Source organism: Spermophilus citellus, assembly GCF_964194105.1.
Source record: "Spermophilus citellus genome assembly, chromosome: 6".
NCBI classification, from domain to species: Eukaryota; Metazoa; Chordata; class Mammalia; order Rodentia; family Sciuridae; genus Spermophilus; species Spermophilus citellus.
The window spans coordinates 119,509,822-119,536,757 of NC_138187.1; the positions used below are offsets into that span (position 1 = coordinate 119,509,822).

The following is a 26,936-nucleotide window of genomic DNA, read 5'->3' on the forward strand; positions in this document are numbered from 1 at the left end:
GCAGCCAATATTTTAAACTAACTAGACTATCATATAAGCTTTATCCTGTTAGAACTAATAATGACAGTTTGTTCTTATTGGTCAAATATTTGTTTTATTTTGTGTGTTGCATGTGTCTCATATTCTCCAACTCCTATAGAAGTAATGAGAACCCATGTGATTTTTGTACATGCCCTTCTTAATATTGGTAATATACATTTTGTTGTTCTGAGTGACCCTTAACTTTGATTTAGTGGATTGTCACCATCTTAAACTTTTTTCCTCCATGTGAAATAATGGAGTTGTTGTGAATTCTTAAGGAATATCTTTTCTAGATTATTTGCAAATGTGGAAATGAAAAGTAATTTCATCCTAGGCCCTTGTATTTCATGTACTGAAGAAAATCTTAGCCTGTTTTTGATTGAGACTTTTCTCATCTTATCAAGCAGTGGTGTTTCAGGAGCAAGCTGAATTGCACGGCATAAGAAAGGAGCAGTGAGCATTTGATGAAAGCAGATAATAAAATGCATCAATTGTGTCAGCACCTCGTTGCAGTCACATCTGGCTTACTGTCAGGGTCCCATTAGATTCCTGTGGTTTTATGTGCCAAAAATAATATGCTCTGTAGTTAATGGAACCAGGATATTTGCAGTTTGATTAAAAAAAAATCATCTTATTTTCTTTCAGATCTTTGTCAGGCTTAAGTTCCATCTCTGAGCTGCCATGTCTCTTTAAAATTTTACGACTGAGAGATCAATTGTTCTTTTGATCTGTTTTTTTTTCTTTCTTTCTTTCTTTTCTTTTCTTTTTTTTTTTTTTTTTTTTTCTTATTACAGTGATTCCAGCAGTCTCAGCAGCACTGATGCTGGTTTGTTTACCAATGATGAGGGAAGACAAGGTACTGAAATGTGATTTTCTTCTCTTTGGAAAAGCATCTTCATTTTAAAGTTGTGCTTATTACTGGTTATTTCATAAGATGAAAACTGCAATCCATATACATCACACATTCTGCTTAGTGGACTGGGGTTTAGTGTTGTAGCTGTTTTTTTACACCATATAGAATGTGTCCTATCTTCCTGACCTAAATTAATTGATTAGGCCTGAAAGCTGGTATGTGGCACTAATAATATTAAGGGAGGATTATCTTCCTTGAGAAAGCTTTACATACCTCAGTCTGTTCAATTTTGTCTCTTTGAGCAAGTTTGCAAGACACTGGTTCTCATTCATCACCTGATTTCAAATGTATTTAAAACTGTTTAAGCATTCATAAGGGTGGATTTGCAAGTCATTTGTCATTTTTATTCAGCTGTGACATTTATTCATCCTATTCAGTTTGTAAGTAATTAGATGACTTCCATAAATTCAATATTATAAACTGTTAAACAGAAATGTATTACATCTTAGATATTTTCTATCTTTGGAACTTCCTGAAGCTTTTCACACTTTAACATGGCAGTATTTTGAAGCTGTGAAAAATATGAATACCCTAACAAGGGGATAGGATTAATCTTTAATGGGATTAATTTCATTTTAGTCCAGTATGTTCTTAATTGTTTCCCTTTTTAAACTCCATACAAATCATGAAATAAAGCTTAATACCTATGAATACTTATCACAGTTTCCTCTCTTTAGAATCTTGATCAATCATCTAATGATGTTATGAAAAAAAGGATAAAGTAATAGCTGCCCACACTTTTTTTCTTAATCTGTTCATCTTCTTAGCAATATAAATAATGTATGTGGAACACTTACTCTTTTTATAAATCAGATGTCTGAAAAAAGTAGATACATAAATATTTTAAAGATCATAGACTTTTAAAAATGAAACTTTGCCTGAAATATGTTTGAACCTTGGTACAAAATGAGCTTAACTATCTTGAATATATACCTAAATCTTATTATAGATTTTTTTTTACTCAGAACTCTATTATAAATTTTGATATTAGGAATAAAACTTTTTTAAAAAATAACTTTTGACAAGATTATCATTGGAAAACAAGTGACTTGTAGTGATATGCTAACTTGTATTGTGAACTACTATATTTAATTTACTTTAAATTCTCAAGTCATTCTTTGAAAACCCTATTAGTTCCTGTGGGTTTTTTTTTTTTTTTTTTAATGAGGAAACCTACACTAAAACAGTTGAAGTATAACAAAATACTAAAATTCTAATTGTTTTTTCTGATTCCTTGCCCTTGTTGTTAATCAACAGCTATTTTCCTTTTAAGAATAAAGTTGTGTATCACATAAAAAAGAAAGTGACTTCATTTTTCTAGAGTAATACTTTCTTGATGGGAATGAAGATCTACAGTAGTCAATTTCAAGTGACTCCCTGCTTTTTATTGTGTTTAAGAAAACTGACATGACATTGTAATGTAACTCTTATTAACTCAGTACTCAGTAACTAAGTATTGATATGTAAGTGCTATGAATTGTGCTGCTTTGAAAATCAATTTTATTAATTCCTCAATTGAAACAAACAAGTGACTTTAGTTTTAATTGCTTTTAATTTTTCACCTACTCCATTTGAAACACAGCTGATTTCTCATAAAATCATTTTTAATCAAAACTTAATATGGTATTGTTCGTTTGTTAATTTTTGGTTTTCAAAATCAGAAAATTTTTTCTGTAAAGGGAAAAAGTTTATGGGTCTCTTAGACCCTTTTAGAAAACAGAAATAGCAGTGACTTCATGAACAGAAGACTAATGAATCTCAGGTCATATTCAAAATGCTGTTTGTTTCTTTAAAATGCATTCTGTGTGTTTATCTCTTCATATGGCTCTTAATAGTTAAAAAAAAAAAAACCAAATATTGCTTCTTACCAACTCCCCATTTCAAACTGAATTTTAAATTGATATTCACTATTCTGTGATTACACTCATGAATATTCAAAGAAGTCAACATTACTGAGTAATGTTCTTTTTAAAAAATATTTTGTGTGTAGATGTTAGGTCTAGTTTCTTCAGAAACTATGGTATTGTCAGTTTTCATTTAAAATCAACTTTTTCAAAACTATTTCTTAATGAACTTAATTGGATTAATTTCATTTAGTCACATCTGTTCCTGATTGTTTCCCCTTTTCCACTACATACAAATCATGAAATTAAGCTAATTATATACCATTATCAGCTTCAAAGAACAGGTTCTATAGTTTTATACCTTTTAATTCCTGGTAGGCAATTAAGGGTTGTATTTCTCTTAATGTGGAATGAGTAGTTACTTAAATACATTTCCCTACTTTTTTGCCAAAGGATTAGCCAGTTTAATATTGTTTTTCTCATTTTCAAAATTGGTTGTGAAATAGTATTTTGTGTATTCGTTGATGGCAGTGGTTGTCCTAGTATTGAGAGTGTTTCTTAAGTGAAGCTGTGGTGTAGAGTAAAAAGGTTTGTTTTTAGATGATATGTATGATTGCCAGATAAAATTCAGGATCCACTGTTAAATTTGAATTGTAGATAAAAAACAACTTTTTAGTGCAACTATGTCCCATGCAGTGCTTGCACATTCTTATACTAAAAATTTAGGACAAGTACAACATACTTATATTCATACTTACCTGATATATTTTTATTATCACACAACTCAAATTATATTTTTGGATGCTAAAATTGAATTTTTGGGGAAAATCATTTGTATTTTAACAGGTGATGATGAGCAGAGTGACTGGTTCTATGAAAAGGAATCAGGCGGAGCATGTGGTATCACTGGAGTTGTACCCTGGTGGGAAAAGGAAGATCCTTCTGAATTAGACAAAAATTTACCAGATCCTGTCTTTGAAAGTATCTTAACTGGTTCTTTTCCTCTTATGTCGCATCAAGGCAGAAGAGGTCAGTAGCACTTCCTTATTGGTGGATACAATGAACTTGTGGTTAGTCTTATGATATTCATTGAAAGAGGTTAGGGTAAAATATTAGAGAATGTAAACATGTGCTGTAAAGATACATGCTGAAAGTGTACTAACCTACTCAGTTTTTAAAATTATTAGAAAAATTTACTAGCTTTTATGCTAGGCTCATTGTGAGAATATTGTTGGGAATGTGAATTGAAAGAAAAGTGTTCTGAATGTTACTCCTTAAAGTCAAAACACTAGACAGTGTTAGCTGTGTTAGAATCCTGCTAGCCATGGCCTTTGTTCTTTAAGGTGTAAGTTTTGCATTTTTTACCCCCAGTAATATTCATGGTGTTCACCTCCACCAGAAACTTTTACCTCTCTATTGATAGGATCTCCTTCTATGTACCACTGATCATAGTATCTTCTAAACTGATTACTTTGATTTTCTAGGTTTCCAAGCCAGACTAAGTCGCCTTCATGGAATGCCTTCAAAGAATATTAAAAAATCTGGAGGGAATCCAACTTCAATGGTAGGCATGCCTTTTTTTATTGAATTGTCATGTTTGGAAATGTTTCCATTTCTATGGAATAAAAAGCCACATCCTCATCCTTTATTTATATTCTAATGTTATACTTAAAAATAATCCATTTTTTTGTAGGCTACAAACTGGACCAGTGAGATTCCCCTATAAACCAAATCTTCTAATGCTAATAAATTAGTTACGTTTTGAACATCTGGGGAATGACATTCGAGGGAACCTGGCTCCTGTCCTCTTCCCTGGAGGAATATCATTGAAGTGAGAGCCTCTTTGATGCAAAGATGGGGCTGTTTTTGCTGGAGGACTGGTATTCTTCCTTTTAGTCAGAAATGAACCTGATTGGGGAGGCTTTCTAGAGATCTAGGTTGGCCCAGGGTGGATAGAAACTACTGTAAATTTTACATATTTTTCTCTTTTATGATTTTTCTTACATTGAATCCATTTATGTATTACTTGCTTTGCCAAAATGCTAACAAAAGCTAGAAAATTAAAAACTTCCAATTTAACCTAAGTAGTCCTTAATGTTTATATTGTTATGAGTTAAGAATTAATTTTTACATATCTGGTTGTTGTAAATAAAGTAACGTGATGCTTTGACACTTATGGTTAATTTTAGAGAAGTCTTCTATAACCAGCATTATTTAAAATATTTGCATTTTACTCAGGGTATTATAACAAGGGCTAAGATAAGTTATAGGTAAGGTTGATAACCTTTGCTAGAGTTTGTATTTTGTTCAGTTTCCTTTCTACTTGGATAATCTGCTCTGTATTTCAAACTCATTGTATTCTATAGTATAGTTTTCATTGTACTGCAAAAATTATCCTTCTTCTTAAACTAAGCACAGTGATAACTAGTCTGCACTACTAGAATCACTTAATATTACCTTTCATTTGCAATTACCTTTTAAGTGATCTGTTTTGTCTGATACCTGAAATACATAAAAATTATTTTGACTTAGAGCTTAATGAAATCATGTGAAACCTAGTATTTTAACAAATACTGTGTGACTCTGAATCATTGTCATTTCTAAAAGTGAGAGCTGCTTGTTCATCCTTAGAATGGCAGACCATATGTGTCACTGTGAGTTTCAGAAATACTTGCATGAGCTCATTTTCACCAAGCAGGGGGGAAATGTAACACTGCTATTTGATGGTTAATTTAGACACTCTACTAAGTTCAGGCCATTTGAGTTCCTTTAAATGGTTTTATTAAAATGATTAATATTTTTATTAAATTCTAATAACTGATAAAGTCAATGTGATTTAATATGTGTATTTTTATATTGTATGGATTCATTGTTAATTCAGCATTTAATGGCTTACTTAAATATGATTGGAAAAGAAACTTAAAGTTGACATTGCTGTTACTTAAAGTTATTACAATCAGAAAGACTTTAACAAATAAATTAAGCAGAAATTGTGATGTCTCCTTTTAGATTACTTGTCTAAACTGGAGAGATTTAAAAACGATAAAGTACAACTTTGAGTCTCTTTACTTTTGCATATTTAAAGTGATATCTAAAGGTATAATATTTGGTGTTTAGTAATTGTAACTAAGCTTTTTTGTGCTATGTCTTTGGAGTGAAAATTCGTGTGTGTGTGTTTTTTTTTTCCGAATTGCACAAATGATTTTATTTTATTTTGTATAATGACTGTCTTTTAGATCTGAATAAGTCATTTTAAAACCTTGGCCTATGAACTTTGCCTTACCAATCATGAATCTAGATGAATGCTATCTAGTTCTTGGTTCAATTTTACCTATTTTTATTTTTGGTTCACTGCTTGCTTGAGCATAGCTGGGATTTGTAGCCCATTTTCTAGGCTTATTGCAATCTCACTCTGGTATTTTATAGAAGCTATTACAACTGATAGGCTAGCTTCATGGTATTGATGATACATGGCATAACCATACTAAAAGCTGCCTTCCCTCTCTAAATTGTAAAAAGGTGATTAAGTTTCACTTGATGGAGATAATACTATATATGTGTGTTTATCATGGAACTAGTGCATTAGGCCATGAACTGCTTTTCTGGTCTACATTTTTTTGTATTCAAAATTTTACTGAAGACATGGACTCCTTCAGGTTTTCTTTCTCTCAACCCTGAATTGTCCTTGTTTGAAGTTTTAAGTACTGTAATTTTTTTTTCAATAAAATCTTTGATTTGGGCAAGAAAGGTAAGAGTTCCAATTTGTGCTTATACTTTTCTTATTTCCTCTGCAAAGTTTTTGTTGTTTTGCTCAAATTACATATAACTAACTAGTTTAAAAGTCATGATCTTTTCACAAAGCAATCATCTTTAAACAGTAACCATGACTTCTAGTAATAAGAAATGAAATTTAATTACATTAGACTTTCACACTGGAAAGCCAAATTGCTTTTAAGAAGAAATTAATTTTCTAAGCGAAGTCACACATGAATAGCTGCAACCCATTAGACAGAATGGCAATAGAGGGTTTCTTTTTCTTAAGCAGATAAGTAATGACTGCATATTCATAGTGATGTAGTATTTTTGAAGGAAATGACAGCAAGAAAATCTCTTCCTAAGAAGGCAAAGTGAACATTTTTTGGGAAAAAGCATTTTTAATTGAATTACAGTTGTTTTTTTAATGTTCTGTGATATCATGAATATTGAATTAGGAAATGCGGCACCATTGCCCCTAAGGGAAAGCTAGGAATAGGTTACTGGGAGCCTTTGGTCAAAACATTATTTTATCAACTAATGAATGTGTAACCTTGCTTATGTGTGTTTGTGATTAGAGACATTTGCTGTATATCATTGGGTCATTAATATTGAATTCATGGCCAATACCACTGAAACTGAGGCCTAAACAAAGCTTATCTAACACATGTTGTATCCAGAAGGCTCACCACAGCCTTCTTGTGCTTAGTAATGACAGGCTACACTTCTCAACGATGTACTTAGGGACCATTTAAAACAGTGAAATCACCAACAAAAAGCACAAAAAATACAATAAACCTGGCATTAAATAGACAGAAAGATCGTTTATTTACAATATGATAGCCAAAACAAGAAGATATATAAAGCCACCTTGTTGACCTTAGCTGGGAATATGCATGTGTGTTTGGAAACTCAGATATTTTATTGTTGTGCACATGTCCGTGAATAACTGTATAACTCTGTGATTATTGATTAGGGGTTAGAAATGAATTTTAGCCATTTGGCAAATTTGCAAATGCAGAATCTGCAAATAGGAACAAGGATTGACTGAATTCAGTTTTATAGAAAGCAAAGTGGTTTTGTAAAAAATTTACAGATTTTGAAATTAGACCTTTGTGAATCCATTCTCTGGTTCTTCTTTTTACTTTTAATTTCATTTTGAACTTCAATTTCTTTGAAAATTTAATATGGACAACACTTAAAATGTGTTGTAGGGTTTAAATGAAATTATGAATACCTAATGGACTCAGTCCCATCTTTGGCACATAGTATATGTTAAGGAAGTTATAGTTACTGTTAATATTAGTAATAATAGAAATATTAAAGACAATAGCTGATGACTTAAATTACATTTGTATCATGAGTCAAAGAGCAGAATTTTGGATATTAAATATTTCGGTTCATATTTTATATATAACTTGCCTTCATATTGATTTGAGTACTTTATGTTATAGCCTTTTATGTTTCTTTTATACCTACCTCATTTATATGTGAGCTGACCCCTGTCTTTAATATGGTCTTTTAAGAATTGTTTTGAGTGAATTTTAGGTTGACAATCACAGTACTAAATCTCAAAACTTAATTGCAAACTTAAAAACCCATCTAAACTCTTTATCTCTCCTCTCTCCCAGAGCATTAAACTGTTCATTAGTAGAAAGATCCATACTGTTTAGGAGGTTTGGGTCCAGATTGATCTGATTTTTAAAAATAATTGTGTCTGTGTATATGAGGGGTAAATGCAGACAGAGTCCTGAAAATTTAATGTTGATTGGAACTACTACTATTTTCCTTCTGGTGAAACAAAACATCAGTTGTTTTGGAGTCCAGCTAACTAGCCCTTCATTCTCACCTTTGGAGGAATTAAGCAACTGATAATTAATTCCAAGAAATATCCTGAGGCCATTATTCAGAAGATTCAGCCTTTATCTCTTACATTTGTAGAATTGTTTCAGTTAAGTACAATTCATACTAATAGGGCCAAAATGATGTCAGACTCAGTTGTGCGATACAGTAGTTTAAAGTGAATTTAAGTAACCTTCTTTAAGCATAGCATTCTACTTAGCCAGGGTATCCTACTAAGTAAACATCTTAATTAATCGATGTTCCCTGCAGGTGAGAGATTTTTTAAATTCTTTTTTTTTTTTTTTTGGAAGTAAGTGATGACACAACAGGTATTATATTTGTCCACTGAAAATTAGCATTCAAATTATATCAGCTGTTGAAAGGTCAGCAAATGAATGACTCAGTACTTAAAAGCCAACGTGAGTATTATATAAAAAGTTGTAATAAGTTACAGGGTCTTGTTTAATAATTTTATAATTGCCTCAGTACTATTTTTGTATGGTGGGAAGGAGAATAGAGACTTTTATGTCTTTTTTTTTATACCTCATTTATATTCTTGCTGGCTCCTATTTTTAATATGGTCTATGAATGGGGCCTGTTATGATGTTGCTTGCATTTGTTTATTCTGCCAAAGGAGTCTTTTTAATTAACCTTAACTTATACATATTTATCAAGTTAAAATATCTGGAAGAAATGTGGAGATTAACCCTTAATATGATTTGTCATTCTGTGCAAGTAAGCATGATGTTTACATTCCTAATAGAATGGACCAAAACAACATAATTTATATCTGTTTGGAAATCTTGAGTCAGTTCATTCTGTAGGAAAGAAGGAATATTGTGGGTACTTACTTCTATGAAGTATAAAGAACCAGGATTCCATGATTGATGTGTTGATAATAATGATCATACTGTACTGATTTTTCAACCTTGTTTTCTTTTTCCTTAGGATTCTAGACTCAGAATATTTAGTCTGATTTACAGCCTTTTATGGCAGAAGAACCATTGAAAATTGTAGTTGATTCAAAGAAGGAAACTACATATATTTAAGAGAAATGAGCAATTCCAAGATAGAAAACGAATCTAAAATCATTTTTAAAAATATAGTGTGTGTCCTCAACTAAAATTTGACCATGTAGTTACCAAAAATTTTCAGTGGAATTTGGCAACGAAGTGCTTTATTATAACCCTTGTACATTGATACTTGTTTGTTTCCTGAAAACATTTTTTTTGGATGCTTGAAAATATAATTAAACTGTATATTTAGAAAATTTTTATATTCTAAATATATATGGTGTATGTTCTAATACATTACTATATATTTTAATTTAGTTTTCATCTTATCTCATTCCATGGATTCCTTCTGTGGAATCTCAGCTTGAGATCCAGATATCACATTAGAAAGAGGATCCCTCTTTCTTTTTTGTTAAGACTTATTTTAAGATAGTTATTTTGTATCATAGAAAAGTACAAATTAATAGAATTATAATAAATATTTCTTTTTAAGTAGACATTTTAATAGTATCCCTTGTTTGATTTAAGATTCTCTATTTTGATGTGATTCACAAATTTATATTTCATATTATATATATATATATTGAATATTCACTGTCATTTGAAAATATGAATTTAACAGTTTTTCATTGTTTTATGAAACAGTACAAATATTAACATTAATATTCCTATTTTGTTACACTTTACTAAAGGTAGAACAGATGTACAAAAATTTAAAGGGAACAGATATGATAGAATATTCATTTTCTATTATTATATTCTCCATATTTATTTTTAAGATCCTTTAGGAAAAAACTGTCTAAAAATATATTCAACCTGATATTTTAGTGTTATGAAAATTGACCTCTAATTTTTTTTCCATATATTTAAAATATTGTGTTTCCTTCTCTGATAACATAGTACAAGTTTGACTTCATATCTTTGCATTTGGGTTTCAGATGCTTCAGAAATGTAGAACTGTACAAAGTGAATGTTAGTAATGATAGCAAACATTTCTAATGATGCTTAGTAGTGCTGTCTGGCACTTTTTTCTATGTGCTGTTTATATATATTTAATACTATTAATATCCCAATAATGTATATTAACATTTACAACTTAAACATTTTGTTTGTTCCCCTTTGGTAAGCCAAAGTTAATGCAATTTGGAAATTTCTTTACATTACTATCATGTCACTAATAAATATAAATAAATAATCTTCCCAAAGTAGTCTTCATTTCTGTTTACAAAATGCTGTTGTGATTATGAGTTATTTTGAGATAACCAAAGCATTCTTCACTATCTTGAATGGCGAGCACAATTAAAAGTGTATGCCATAACAAAAATGATAATTAAAATGTTTTAATTCTTCTATTGGATTAAACACTGGAACCCAATCCTACCTTCTGATTCTTCCCTTTGTATGATTCTCTGATAGTATGTAATTAACTACCTTCTGGCTGATCTTAGCATCATCCATTTCTAGAACCTTCCTATCTGCTTTCTTGTTCTCCATTTCAACTTGTTCTCCTTGTTTCCCTCCCATGGAACTTCATTTCAATGGAACTAATCATATTCCCTTCCATGGAACCTCCTACCTGTTTCATAATTTGCTGTATAGCTATCTCATTGCTATCCTTCAACTATGATTGGAATCCTCTGATTTCTTAAGTTCATTTCCTCCTATTTCTTACATAACTTGGCAAAATTCTGAAAGGACATCTTACAGGAGAAAGATGTTTTAGCTGGGACTTCAAGAATGAGTTGGATTTTACCAACTCATTTAGAATGGGAATCGGTAGACAGAAAGGCATGGGCAAGTCTTACGTTTGAAGTAGCAGAGATTATTCTGAAAACTATTAATCCAGTATTGCTAAGATCTGATGTATGCTTGTGTGGAGGGGTATGTAGCAGACAGAGTTTGGCTGTAAAGGTAAATGGAGTTAAGTGATTATGGAGTTTGTAGTCCATTGGAATCATGTGAACCAATGCAATCTCTGATCACACAGAGAGCAGTATAGAAGGTACATTAGGTGGTATATCAAAAGAGTGTAAGCTCCATACCTGTTCTCCCAGTAGGTGAGAACCACAGGCTATACTGAACACGTATATTTTACTGAACCTAATATTCTGATCAACTTTTGACTCCCATCTGTTATAGTTTACATGTGAGGTGTCCCCCAAGAGCTCATGTGTAAGATAGTGAAAGAATGTTCTGAGGTGAAATGATTGGGAAATGAGAGCCTTAACCCAATCTTGGGTTTTTTCACTGATAAGGATCAGTTGGGCAGTAATAGGCAGGTAGGTTGTAACTGGGGGCATGCCTTGGGGGATTATATTTTGTCCCTGGTGAATGGAGCTGTCTCTTGCTTCTTGCTGCCATGTCCTGAGCTTCTTTCCTCCTTTATGCCCTTTATCATAATGTTGTACCTCACCTCAGGTCCAGAGCTATGGAGTTAGCCAACTGTGGACTGAGATCTCTGAAATTGTGAGTCCCAAATAAACTCTTCTCCTCTACATTGTCTCGTCTGGTCTTTTGGTCATAGCGATCCAAAAGCTGACTAAAACCACATCCATTCATTTAACAAAAGTTTATCAGTACTAGGTATACTAGTATTAACAATGTTAAATATTGTTCCAGGCCTTGCATGTTACAATGGTAAACATGACAGGCATGTCTCCTGGAGCTTACATTTTAATGAATAAAAAATAAACTTGGTTGCAGTTAGGGAGAACATAGGTAAATAAAAATGACATGGAGAAAAACAAGTAGGACAATGTAATAGTTAAAGCCCATGAGGATAAATTGGAGAGAATAAGATTTATAGAACAGAATAATTTTTAGCTTTGGCCTATCTAGTGACTTTCTTTACATCACTTTTTTAACAAAAAGAAGCAAGGGTGTGCGTCACTTCAGCCTATTTATTTAAGAAGTTGAGTTAGCTTTTAGTTATCTTTCCTGAATTGTAACAGTTGACCAAAGATTTTACATGTCGTTGCAGTTAGGCCTGAAAATGCCAAAAGAATGTCACTCTTTTGAAATTTTTTAGAAGAATGTTTACAATTGCCAAAATTTATATATTATTTTGGATTTCCCCTTTAGATTTATTCATAGTGATTGTTCCAAAATTTAATATGCAAAAACTTTTCTATACAAGGTACCTGTCTACTCTTCTGCTTTCACAGCTGTTTAAATATTGTATAGTGCCACCAGTCTTTCTATTTCTGTTTTGTTGTTGCTGTTGGTTTTGGTACTGGTGTTTTTTATTTTGAGACGGTCTCACTAAGTTGCCTAGAACCTCGCTAAGTTGTTGAAGCTGGCTTGTAACTCATGATCCTCCTGCCAAACTGCTGGGATTACAGGCATGTACCTCCCTCTGTTCCATTTTTTAAAAAGCATGAAATATCATGCTTTTACCTTTTTTCTCAAACTTCTGTATTTGAATACATATTCTTAAGTCATCCCTTTATCAGAAAAGAAATGGCATATTTTAATACTGATTTAAAAAAAAATTGTTTTTTTGGTTCCCAGTGCTGGGGTTTGAATGCAGGACCTTCCACATGCTAGGCAAGCACTCTACCACTGTTCCAGATCCCCAACTTTAACCTGTGGACTTTTTAATGAATCTTTAAAGACATTGAATTTACAGACATGAGGAAGTTTAGAAAACGCTTTGTAGCATATGGTTATCATTTTAAAACTTTTGTATCTTAAGAAATAGTTTCTACAATGATCCTTTTTAGAAATTACAAGGAATGACTGGTAAATATTTAACTCCACAGATGGAGATTTGACACCTTTTCTAGTTGTCCTGTAAAATGGTGGTGCATTGCCAGAATCCCTTGTAATTTTTTTTTAATCTAAATGAAGGAAACAGAAATGCTGCAAACATTTTACTTTTTAAGAAGCTTCAACTCTAGTTTTCTGCCTTTTATGTTGCTGATGGAATTATTCTAATGGTCTATAAAACTCAGTTTTCTAATTTGCCTTTAGATATGTCAGATACCTAGTATCAGAAAAGTTCAAAATCAATGATGCATAGAACCCTTCCAAATAGTATTTAACAGGCGCTTTCTAAACTGAAGTCATCTGCAAATCCTTCAGCTGAAGGTCAATTTGAACAACTGCAAATTCATAAAGAAATCATGTATATAGAGAAAGGGTTCCTGAAACCACTATTAGTGAATGCCAATGATAGATTTCTTGCCTATCATCCAGAAGAAAGGGCTCTGATAAGCCAGCGATATGTACTAACAGGTATTTTCCAACATCTTCAGCCAAAAAAATTTGTGAAATTTTTTGTTGTTGTTAAATTATAATTTTCTGAAACTCAAACACTGATAAGTAGTTAGAAAAGGAATGAAGTAGAAATTTCATGATTTTTTTTTTATTTGTTTCTTTGGTTTTGGACTACTAAAAGAGGAATGGCTTATGCCACTAACAGTTTGACATCATAGAATTTCTTTTTTTTTTTAAAGAGAGATTGAGAGAGGAGAGAGAGAGAGAGAGTTTTTAATATTTATTTTTTAGTTCTCGGCGGACACAACATCTTTGTTGGTATGTGGTACTGAGGATCGAACCCGGGCCGCACGCATGCCAGGCGAGCGCGCTACCGCTTGAGCCACATCCCCAGCCCCGAACTTCATGTTTAAATCTGATAACTACTTACTATTAAAGTGTTCCAGATTAATATAATTTTGAACTTGCAGAAGTATTTATCTTTAGGTCACAGTATATTAAAGTAAGACTTGGTATATACTTTTTTTTTGAGGTCTTTCGCATCTGTGTAGATTTTGAAAGCATTTAGTCTAGAAAGTGTTCTTTAATTACTGAAGTAGTTATTTGTTATTTCACTTCATTTTTTTCATGCCTTTATACATGTACTATTTTTTTTTGCATTACAATTCTTAATACACATATATACCACAATTTTTTATATCTCTGTTTGTATCTAAAGTATATTGACACCCAATTCAAGTCTTCGTCCATGTACTTTGTATAATGCTGTCCATCACATTCCACCATCCTTGCCCCCTTCCTTTCCCTCCCACCCCTCTTCCCTATCTAGAATTCATCTAATCCTCCCAATCTGTCCCTCCCTACCCCACTATGAGTCAACCCTCTTATATGAGAGAAAACATTCGGCATTTGTTTTTTCGGGATTGGCTAACTTCACTTAGCATTATCTTCTCCAACGCCATCCATTTACCTGCATATGCCATCATTTTATTCTCTTATTGCTGAGTAAAATCCCATTGTGTATATATGCCACATTTTTTATCCATTCATCCACTGATATATTTGATAGAATCAATTTTTAGATACACAAATATTTTAAAATTTTATATAACTTGTCAGATAAATATGTCTGACTCGGAAAATTGATATCATGTTTATTTCTAGACATAAATTTCTTAATTCACTTGCACACATGTCTAATGAAGGCTTATGGTCTTCATTGTACAAGAGGTGGTGAATACAAAATCAGTAAGACGTTTCATTTTCCTCAAGTACAGTTTGGTTAGTATAAATTAATTGGGAAAGAGGGGGAAAAAAGAAACCTAACATTTGTTAAGGGAAGCATTGATTCTAAATGTTTTTTCATTCCTCAACTTAAATTTTGACTTTATCTGTTATCTTTGTGGTATTGCACTCTTAGCACATCTGGACATGTCTAAGTCTTATTTCTTTATCTGTCATATCAGCCCCTTTCCAATTTCATCTGTCATTGCCCATGTGTGGTTTCTCATAACCTTACATTTTGATGGTACATTAGTCCCTCCCTTGTTTCTCTTTTGATTTCCCTGCTTCTTATCCATATCACATGTAACTCCAAGTAAACACTTCTAAAACATGCTGATAATACTCATGTCATTATCTAGTCAAGAAAATAGTTTTCACTGCTTTTATGATAAAAATCCAGATTTTTCTCTTTCTACCTCATCACTCAATTATAATTTACAACACTTTATTCTTTTTCAGCTGGTCTGTCTTCTTAGACCTTTCTCAGGTCTTCCCATATTCAATATTTAGTCATTACCCATCTTTACTCACAATATGCACACCCCTTCTTCCTGTTAGATTCATAGATTCAGTGAACAGATCAAGTTCTGGCAAAACCTTTCCCTATTCCTTGCTTTTCTGAAGTCAGTCTGTCATCTAAAATGGCATTGCACGCTTTGTCTCTTCCACTCATTCATTCATTTGTGAGTAACCTATTTCATACTGTTATTCATCTGCTTACTTTTGTATATTCTCCATAATTTACACTCCCATGATGGTAGTCCAGTTCTTAGCATGTAATATGTGCTTGATATCTATTTCTTTAATGTCTTCCAATTTAGTGGGAATAACCCACAATTTTCAGGGAGTTTTAGGCCACCAGTATGACTTTGAGTAAAAACAGTCTTTCCCATTGCTTTCTAGAGGGTTTTCCTTTGGCCTAGTTTCAGAAAGAATTATCTGCCTCAGGGCAAGTTGGGGATATGATGGTGCTTGAATCCACTGGTCAGCGTTCTTGTTGCAAAGCAGAGGAAAGGGAACAGACTTTCACTCAATTTTCTTGATTTTAGTAAAGATATATCATGTAATCTATAAATGGGTCCTTTCTAGTTGAACGTTTTGATATAACAAATTTTGAACTTGTGCTTGGTATAGGGTATGAATAGAACATATGACTATATGAACTGAATCATGGTACCTGAGGATCAACTTATTTAAAAAGAAAAAAAGAAAGAAAGACTTTCTACTAGTCGCCTGTTTAAGATGCATCTACAGCTTCTAATTCCTGAATTTTTCAGGTTTCTTTTTAATGCCATCTTCTCCTCTCTTCATTATACATAGAGAAAGTTGAGCAGCCAGCCTTTTCATCTTTGGTGATATTTTCTTTTTCCTTGTTAAGTTATGCCTTTGGGGGGCATTTTAATGGAGGTTTGGGGGAAGTTGAAACAATAGTATGATCACTGTGTTGTGTTTGAAGCCTTTTCAATTTTCATGATTTTAAAAAGTGATAGATGCCCAGGATTTTAAGTTCATATAGAACAAAATTGTCCAGTAGAAAGTTCTTCCTGTGCCCAATCCCTCCCATACTAATCTGGGCAGACACAGTGTCTGACATTCTTCACCTTAATTTTTATATTTTAACAGAATATCTGAGAGATTGTAAAGCATACAATTTTCATTTGGCCATATTGTATTTCATTATGTTATTAAATAATTTATTTTCATATCTGCTTTTATTTTGTGTTTAATATGAAAGGATAGAAATATTGATTACTATCATGCCTAACTATTTTAATGTTATGATCTTACTATTTGCCAGGTAGTGCTTTAATGTTTTTATTTATATTAATTAATTTTTATTTATATTAATTCATCTAATGTTCATGAAAAGTCTAATGAGGTCAATATTATTCTTTTTTCCATTTTATAGACCAGGAAACTGACAGCGTACAGCCAGTAGTCTGTAGCATCAAGATTTAAACTCTGGCTCTGTGGTTTATTTCTCAAAGACTTAACCATCAAACTGTTCAGTCTTCCTTGCAATGGCAAAATATTTATTTCCAATTTTATAAACATAGACCTAATGACCTGCTAAAATAATATATATTAGACATTTTGATCAATCCTAATACCTTGGTTAAGTCATTATTCTGTTGATTATATTAAATCTATTAAATTGTATATACGTCTATTTTGTGTGATAGTTTTCATCAGATACATATATATTTCATGTTTTCCTATCAGCTTTTTCTTCTTCTACTTCGATCTCACCTACTTTTCTCTCTGCTAGATACTTACTGATTTAGCTTATTAAGGCCTTGATGACATTAACACCTTGTTAAGTTTATTAGAAAGTAAATTATTATGTTACTTGTACAGTTTTCTATTCTATTCTGAAAAATTAGTGACAACAATAAATATTTGAGGCATATTTTTATAAATGATGCCTTTATAATCTTCATTCTTATATACAATTTTACTAATTCACATTTCCAGAAATTATCCTTCTTTTTGTACTTTCAACTGAAGTTACAGTGATTTTGCCTTTTTTAATGTTGATTTTTGTAAAAATGGTGAGACTTGAAATTTAAATTTCTTTTCAACTTATGAAAGTCACCTGTATCCCAATTTGATTAGGCTCACCATTTGAGAAAATTTTCATGGTTGTGTGGATAAATTTACCCTTTTAAATTGTTATAAGTTGCATGGAAATAAATTATTGCTTTCTAGCCACAAATTGGGCATTATCCTTTTCCATTTGTACTAATACCATATCATTTTTCCCTGGATTAATCCTGCTTCCTCACATAACTTCTCAGAAAAGTAGTGCATGCCCAACTTTTGCAATTGAATGTTTGGGGAAATGTCAATTAATCTAATTCATTCCTATGTTGAAAGTAATATCAGAGTCACTGTCTTTTTTCAACAAATTATTGTATTCACATGTTTATTATTGAAATGCCTTTACTTCTCATTAGATTACTCCTTAAAGATACCAGCTATCTTGCTGACAGGAATGAGTTTTCTTTTCTCTGCTTTGTCCTAGTATATAAATCCCAGCTTTACAAGTGTAGCACTGTGAAGGGCAAGAATGGCAAAACACACACTTTTTATGTGAAAAAGATAAAGGTACACATATAGTTATCTTTTTAGATTATTTTATTTCTGGTAGATAATCTTTAATTTTACTTAGTCACTATGAGGACATAAACTTATTTTCACAACAGTTATTAGCATGAATGTCATTAAAACTGAATTAAGATATGAATATGTATGAAGAAATTAGATGTTCTGACCATGAATATATGGCATCACTGTGTCTTGAAGTGAATTACAGACTTTTCTCATTTCTGGGCCATTTGTTTTATATATAGATTAAACGTAGATAATTACTCATTTGACAGGTTACTTTATTACATTGATATATCTCAAAGCATCACATGCAGTTATAGGGGGATTATTGTAATAATTTGGATTCGTTAACAGGCAAAATTAACATTTCATATAAATTCAGATTTAAAAGTTGGTTTTGATTTTATTTAAAGTCAGTTTTATTTCTGGTGATTATTTTGATATAATAATAAAATATACTTGTAAAATTATTGGTTTTACTTATTTTTAAGCTTACTTGTTAAATATAAAAATGTTTTGTAACTATACTGAATTATAGTTTGAAATATTAACCTCTGTAGTTAAATCATTCGTTTTGTCCCTATGCTTCACTTCTCTGAAAAAATTTATTAATGTTTTTGTTGGGAGCAGATATGCATCTCATGTGATCTATTAAGTTTAAAGTTTATATTTATATTTTTAAAACATTTAGTCACATACCTAGAGCATTTAGATGTTCAATAATTCTTCTAGATGTTCAATAATTGTTCTTCTAAGTAACTTCTATATCACTTTTCTTGAAATAGTACATTTCAGGAGGATAATAAATGGTTAAGCTGCTTAGAAATTATTTGTACTTTAATTAAGATTTATTACTTGAGGGAATAATATCAAATGATTACATTCAAATGTCATGTTTTAATCCCTATTTTTAATTTTGACTTGTTCTTTAATAAGGATTCCATGTTTCTGTTTCAGAGTTATTTTACCTGCTCTTGTAGGTTATTGCAGGAAAAGCAGATCTCTTCTGACTATGTAATGCATTTTATTTAATTTTATAGTTTTTATGATACCATATATTAGAGATTGCCAAAAATATAGAAAAATTTTAGAGAACATTTTTGGATTTGATGGATTACCACTCTTGAAAGGGAAACAAAACACTAAATATTTCTAATCCCGCATTATTTACCGCATGGGTGGTTAAATGCTACTTTAAGCCTCATAAAATTAAAAGGAAGAAATCTGCCAACTGTAGCAGGAATTGGATTTAGGAAGAGTGGTACAGAGCCAAAATATTGCTACAGAATTAAATGTCAAAAATCTTCTTTAATAGTAGATATATAGTTCACAGTGCTTGGTTATGATTAATACATTTAATCTAAATCACTGAAAGTTGCTCTCTCCTTTTCCATAAAATACAATGGGACACAAATCAGTTTTACTGTAGATGGATAACAATTGGAAAATAATGCATCTTCCCGCCCAATAAATTGTCAGTTATACCTTTTAACTAAAATCAATTCATCTTTCCAAAATTTATTGCAATTTCTAATAATAAATCTCCTCAAATGTTTATTCATTTGGCTTTTGATACATTTGTGCCACTTTTGCTATGGTCTAATGTTTTCTCTTTTGATTCATTGTAAATTAGAAAATCTATTTTGAGTCAATTTTCTAGTTAAGAAGTTAAAATCTATAACCTAGCCCCTTTTTCACTCTCCTTTGTACATTTTAATACCCTTGAACTTGAACTTAAATGCAATCCAGTAAATTCTTTTCAGAAGGAGAGTAAAAGACTTTTCAGTGTAACTTCTTGAGTAAGGGCCAGATTTCATAAAACAAGCACTTAAAAGGTTGTTAGATGATCGCTACTATAGACTCATTTTGAATCAAGGGTGTGTGAGGGCTGAGACACATGGGGTTATGCCATCATTTAATGTAAGTAAGCACAAATAAGAGGAAATAAGTGTTTGAGGTAGGTCAAATATTGAGTTTAAAGGGAGTCTACTTTTATTTTTTGTTGATGGCAAGAACTCCAAAGTGACATTAAAATAAAGCAGAAGTAATCATGTATCTTCCTCTGTATCCTACATAATATATTCCCCTTATTAATCTTAATCTCCTGTTATACATTTTTAATCTCTAAAATTCATTTTTAAAATTTTTTATGTATTCTAATTGTGAGAAATCAGTTTGGTTTCCCACACATGCTACATTCTAGAATGTAATCATAATTTTTAAAGATTCAATATAGGACGCACAAGCATTTTCCATTTTTCATAATATTAAATTAAAGTTCAATAAGATATTGGAAATACTATATGGTGAATACTGACTGGTCATTTTAATTTTATACTTTTCTTATGTCACACTAAAGTCACTTTGGTATCTTTTTCCACTTTCACTTTCATTGTGTTTTTTATATAAAACTTTAAAATGAATGTGAGAATCAGTTTACTTTCTCATCAACTTAGTGAAAATGCATTTGTACTCAACGTGCTCTTTTGAAGTTATATCAACTAAGATTCTTAGATTTTTTGAACGGATACTACTAGGAATGAATGTGACATTAATTAATTTTACTCGAACTGGTAGCTTAGTGGGAAATTTATATGGTTGCTATTACATAAGATGCTACATGATTAATGTAGTAGTTAAAAAAATATAATTTTTTGGCCAGAATAGCAAGGGTAGAATTCATTACTAGAATTAGCCACACGGTGAAAAAAACAGATGTTTTCTAAGGCAAAAAAACAGATACTAGTTAAGAGTTCTCATTTATTCATCTGAAAGTAGTCCTTTTTTAAAGATCCTTTTTTTTGTCTTTGATATGTGGATTCTTTAAAATGTCTTACTCATCTGGGCTAACCAAATTAACTGTTATCAAATTATAGGTTTTAATAAATTCATAGCTGTGAAAACTTTGAAGTTTTCTCTGACCTGTGTATACTTCCTAATTTTTTTTCTTTCACTTTAAACATGAAAGTCAATAAGATCATGCCCCTTTATTTAAAAATGAAGGAAAAATACTAATAATAGTTTTTAGTGGTTATTTCTTTGGTTATCTTAGAAACATTGATTAATACTCAAATTATTACAGAGAATTTAGGGGTTTTTTTGTTATATTTTTATACTGAAGACTTTAGCAATAACTATAATATTACAGTTGTCACCGTTGCATGATGATATTCAGTTTTGTGAAGGATAAGAAGTTTATCATACCTATCTTTTAGAATAAGTAATGGTTTGGAGAGGTTAAGTAACTGGCATGGCTGTTAAGAGTTAGAGCCAAGTTCAGGCTGCTGATTTCTTGATCCATTGTACTTTTCTATCTCCTCCATTTATCTCTCTCATCTTTGTGGTTGAATATGAATTCATTAAACGTAGGTTTAGAAATTTCTTGAAAAATTTTTCAGGCAAAATTATTGTTTTTAAGCAGATCAGATTATTGCATAAATAATTACTGGTTATTTATATAATAACCTATATAAATTTTCCCTTGTTCTCTAATTTCTTGGTCATTGACCTAATCTAAGTATTTTTTAATCTTCCTCTACTTTCTTTCACATCATTGTCAACTCTTCTCAAACTCTAACATCATTCTTGTAGCCCTTTTGACTACCAATTAAAATAGTTAATGCCAAATTAAATATAAATTCCTTTTCTTCATGTTCTAGGTCTTTGCCATTAGGACTTTCAACCTTTCCTTGTTCATATCCTAATTCAACTTAGATGATACATCCTGAATATGCCTTCCGCTTTGCCACTTCTGTCACTTTGCATCTACTATTTTTACCATTTGAAACTTCACACCCCCTGTCTGTCTGTGGGAATCTTGCTCATTCCTCAAGATGCATCTAGTTACAGCCTCATCTGACAACTTCCCCACCAAAAGGCATCTCTCTCCTCCTTCAGCGACTCTACCTCTCCCATCACTTCATCATTGGTAGAAGTATGTTTTAGCCACTTTTGGTGTAGTACAAACAGAACAGAACTAGAAAACACCAGGTCTGTGATTACCAGCTGTGTGACCTTGGAGAAATCACTTTTGGAGCTTCAGATTCCTCATCCCTAAAATAGGGAAGACAAAAGCTAAGACACAATAGTGTATAAGACTTCAAACTGCATTGTCCAAAGCGCAAATGCATTCAGGGACCAGGCAGATGATACACATATGTGAAGTAGCTTTGGGATATATTAGCACACTGGAAAGTACATTCTTTAGCTAAAGACATTCAAGTCCAAATGTTTTTAAGATACTGTGATGAGCAAAAATGGAAAAAAATATAATAAACATTTATTGTCCAAATACTGCTGCCCTCTTTTGTACATCATCTTTACCAGAGCTTCAGCTGAAAAAAAAAAAAAAAGCATTGTTTGATTCTTTAAAAAAGCATTGCATGTTTCAGGTAATGATCTCTGGAAGGATGGGTGGGTGAGTGAATGACTAAGAGGGTAAGTGAAATTTAAATATATGATATGGGAAATGGAATGTTTGCATATTAAGCTATTTTCCTGGTTAGAAAGCAGGAAGTAGTTTTTTGAAATGTGATTTATTTAGATGTTCAGACCATAGTTTCTCTTTTGGTACTTAAGTGAAACTCTGTCTATAGGCTTATACACAGTTTACCTCCTTTTCTAATAGAATTGACTACAGAAGCACTATTATTATTCATTGAGAATTCAGGCCCTTTACTGGGTAGATGTTTTCCTGTCCTCTTTGCTTTGATGTGCTCCTGTAGACTGAATAGAGCAGGGAGTTTGAATGTTAGTGCCTATTCCATTCAATTGCTTTTTCTTCTGATTTTTGACAATTGTCTGAAGAAAAGTCTAGTGCTTGAAATATATGATTCTCTTTCTTGGAATCTGTGCAATGTGTGCTATTTTTTTTTCATCTTTCCAGATTTAAATATTTCTTATTGAAAATGTTAGATATTACTCTAGAACTTAAATTCAAGTACAATTCTTGGATCATTAAAAAAAGATAATATAGAATGAATTCAGTAAAATGAAAACCAAAGACCAAAAAGACTGATGTATGTCCACTCTTCCTTGAGTTTTTCTCATATTTACCAGTGAAATGATTATCTCTGTAGTTGTTGTGTGAAAAACTGATGTCAAGTGATCTTGATAGAAGAAAAATTATTTTCCAGTAGAGTGGAAATAATTACTGATGTGCTATTTTGCAAAACGAATTCAAACACAAGCTTAGCTATAATATTAGCTAACACAAACTTAAAACGGTATTCAATCATGTACAAATAAATGCAAGTTTCATTAATTTGCCATTTATTTATTATCTGAATGGCACAATGCTCTCATCAAGAAAGAGAGAAAATCTTTTGACCTCTTTTCACTTTCTTAGAATATCTAATAAGCAAAGAATTCATCTTTTATGAGAAATAATCATTAAGACAATGAAAAGCCATTGCTCGACAAATTGCCTGACACAGATTCATTTAAAACAAACTTCCTTTAAAGTTCTTTTTCTGTTTCCTTGTGCTCCTGTTAGAGTATTTGTTTCTTTCTGTTGTAGGTTATTCACTTACATAGGTAATTTTCCTTGTTTGTAAAATACAACTCTCCATATATATCTGACTTACAACGTTATACATGTGCTATGCTTTAAAATTTGGAGACATTTAGAAAGACTAGAAATCTTTCTGTATTTTTTTAAATATTTATCTTTTAGTTGTAGGTGGACACAATACCTTTATTTTATTTTTATGTGGTGCTGAGGATCCAATGCAATGCCTTACGCATGCTAGGTTAGTACTATACCTCGGAGCCACAACCCCAGCCCAAAACTAGTGTCTTTCAATCATCCAGTCCATATATTAATTAAACTTAATTAGAAAATATTCCAGGAATACTATTTGTGTCCCAGACACCATTCTGCATGCTTTGGATATATCAGCAAACCAAAATACAAAAATCTCTATCTATTTAGAACTTACAATTTATTAGGCAGTATCTATTATATATGTCAAGCACTTGGCTAGGTATGGGATATACACTGAGGAAGAAGTCTTTTTCTCTTGCCCTTAGAAGAACTTGCACTCTAAATATAAAAATAAATGTAGGGAATTTGAACATATAGTAAAGTTTTGTGAATGTGATGCTAAGTAAACCAAGGGATGGGGGGTACTTCACCTAGTTTTAGGAAAAAGGCAAGGAAATGATGGTAAGGAAGTATTAAAAGATAATCAGAATTGTCCTTGTTGGATGGGTAGATGGATTTTCTCTGTTATCTGGGAATTGTGTATTGTTTATTTTCTCATTTTTTAGAGATTTAAGTAGATTTCATCCAATGTGTTAGAAGCCACTTTTAAGACCTACATTTAGGTACAATTAATTCTTGCATCTTTAAAAGGAGTTAATTTAAACTTTAGTTCAACAATACAATAAAAACCAAAGACCCCAAAACTCTGGTATATATACACTCTGTTTTTCACATTTATCAGTGAAGTGACAATTTCTGCAGTTTGGGCATGACTCCTCAAGGAGATGAAACTTGAGAGAAGTCTTGCAAAAATAGTCTTTGCTGTCTGGGTGAAGAATAGTAAGTAGGCTTTGGACAGGGAAAAGCATGAGCCAAGGACAGATGGCATGAAGCAGTATGGTGTGTGTTGGCAGCCACATGCAGTTAGGTCTTCTAGACTGGAACTTGTAGAAAAGGTGGCAGCTTAAGTCTTCAGAAAGCAGGCCCTGGGATACCTGGAGAACAGACAATTTAATGAAGGCAGTCAGACCTTCTGGAAGATTTTTTAAATGACTTATGACTTTACACAATTTGTATGCATCTGTTCCATTACATGTGAAAACATATAAGAGAAACTACATCTAGTAACACCAAGCAGGACTCAATAACTTTTGCTTCTCAGATTTCATCCCAGTTGTCTCACTTTTTACCTTTTCCTGATATGATTGCTCAATTTTCTCCCTTTAAGTGTCTTAAAAATGTCTTTTTGCAAATCGCTTAAACCCTAAGTCATGTAAACAAAAGATTTTGAGTAACTGATATTAATCAAGTAATTGATTATATTTTAGTTTTGTTTAAAAACTATACTCTTAGTTTACATGTTCATAGTAAAATATTTAATTACATTTCTACTTTGAATTGTGATTTCCTTTAGGGGGATGGAAGGATTTTCTTGGGTGGTATTAGCTGACAATTGTTTATAATTGTTACCTGTCTTAAAATTCATTATTTGAGGAAGTTATAATCTTTTTGAGTTTTGACAGTGATTTTCATGAGGATGAATCTGAGTAAGTAAAAAGGGACCATGAAGAAGGTATTACTGAGTTCAAGATTTCATTTTATGTTTTACTTAATTTTATTTTGAAGGGCATTTAGTTATATGATTGGAATTTTTCAAAGAATGTCATATATTAGATTGGTTCAGTTAAATTTTAATAAAGTCCTTTGTTGAAAGAAAGAAAAAGAAAGAGAGAGAAAGAAAAGAAAAAAGAAAACGAGCCAGGGCATAGTGGCACATACCTGTAATTTCAGCTACTTAGGAGGCTTAGACAGGAGGAACACAAGTTCAAGATAAGCACAGGAAATTTAGGGAGACTTTTTTCACAATGGAAAATAGGAAGGGCTAGGGATGTAGCTCAGTTGTAGACCACTTGCTTAGTAAGCATGAAGACCTGGGTTCAATCCCTAGTACTGCAAAAAAGAAAAGAAGGAAAGAAAAAGAGATGTCAATCTTTTTAATGATGAGATCTTACTAATGGTCAAAATAACTTATTCTCTTTTGAAGCATGTTCACCTCTTTTCTTGAAGAAAATACAGTTCATACAAATAAATCATACTTATTTTGATGATATTTAAAATGAAAATTATCACTTGAGTTTAAGAACAAAAAGGTATAGAGATTTGCTTTGTGGCAGGTACTCTACAGAGAACCCAAAATAATGAATGGTTGATGTCTTTAATCTTAAATTGCTGTCATTTATGATGAATGGATTTAGACACAAATAAAATAAGTTGTAGGGGCTGGGATTGTGGCTCAGTGGTAGAGCGCTCTCTTAGCACGGGCAGGACCCAGGCTCGATCCTCAGCACCACATAAAAATAAAGGCATTGTGTTGTCCATCTACACCAAAAAAATAAATATATTTAAAAAATAAGTTGTAACTGCCATAACAGACACCTGAAACAATTGCACCGTTGGGACCAAAATAAAGAAAATGAGCTTCTCTATTAGGGAAATCATAGAGGTAATTCAAGCTATGCTTTTGGCTAATTAGGTTTTTCTACAGAGAAAAGTATAAAGGGTAGTATTATTACAATAGAAAGACGAGGAGATGGTGGAATTAGAGCAGCTGGATTTGAATTGCCACTTATTATATGATCTTAAGCGAAGTTGCCTTGCTCTGTCTCATCTTCCTTCATTCTTTTTATCACTTTCCCACATATAACCTTTTCTTTCTTTTTTTTTTTTTCAGCATTTACTTTTATCTGAATTTATTTGTTTTCTCATCTGGTGCCTCCAACTGCCAGGATATGCATTTCTAGAGGGCAGGGATTATTTTCTGTTGTGTTCACATGTTCACATCCATCTTTGGTGTCAGTAGTACTTGACACATTATAGGCACTTAATATATAAGAACATTGAATGAACAAACATGGAATTGTTAGGAAGAGGAATTTAGATTTGTTTGTAGATACTCCTTTGTGCGTAAAGATAGATCATCCAATTCTAGATCTAATATTTAAATCAAGCATAACTGAAAATAATAGGTTATTAAAAACCCCTGGCTAATTTAAGAAATGCTGAATCCTCAGGTGTGCATTAAATTTAAAGTGCATGGATAATAGTGTTAAGTGGAAGAAAAAAAAAAACCTAACAAAGGTTTGGGACTAATTGTGAAGGTATTTGAATAGATTACCAAGGAGCCTGGACAATTTTCTGTGAAGAATCACTAAGGATTTTTTTCATTGATACAT

The 26,936-nt window shown here is 31.8% G+C and overlaps 1 protein-coding gene across 4 annotated transcripts in view; it reads left to right on the forward strand.

Moving 5' to 3' along the window:
* The window catches only part of GPATCH2 (G-patch domain containing 2), a 176,393-nt gene that overhangs the window by 13,343 nt on the left and 136,114 nt on the right, over positions 1-26,936 (forward strand). For 2 of the 4 annotated variants that reach the window (XR_014022621.1, XM_081299013.1), the window contains exons 3-5: positions 816-877; positions 3,625-3,807; positions 4,263-4,342. Coding sequence is in view for 3 of the 4 variants with exons in the window: in XM_081299013.1 (XP_081155139.1) it covers positions 816-877; positions 3,625-3,807; positions 4,263-4,342 (325 nt within the window). In the remaining variant the exon portion in view is untranslated. Of the gene's footprint in view, positions 1-815; positions 878-3,624; positions 3,808-4,262; positions 4,343-4,471; positions 6,513-26,936 lie in introns of those variants that run through there. The other 2 variants (XM_081299015.1, XM_081299014.1) reach the window with 2 other exon arrangements.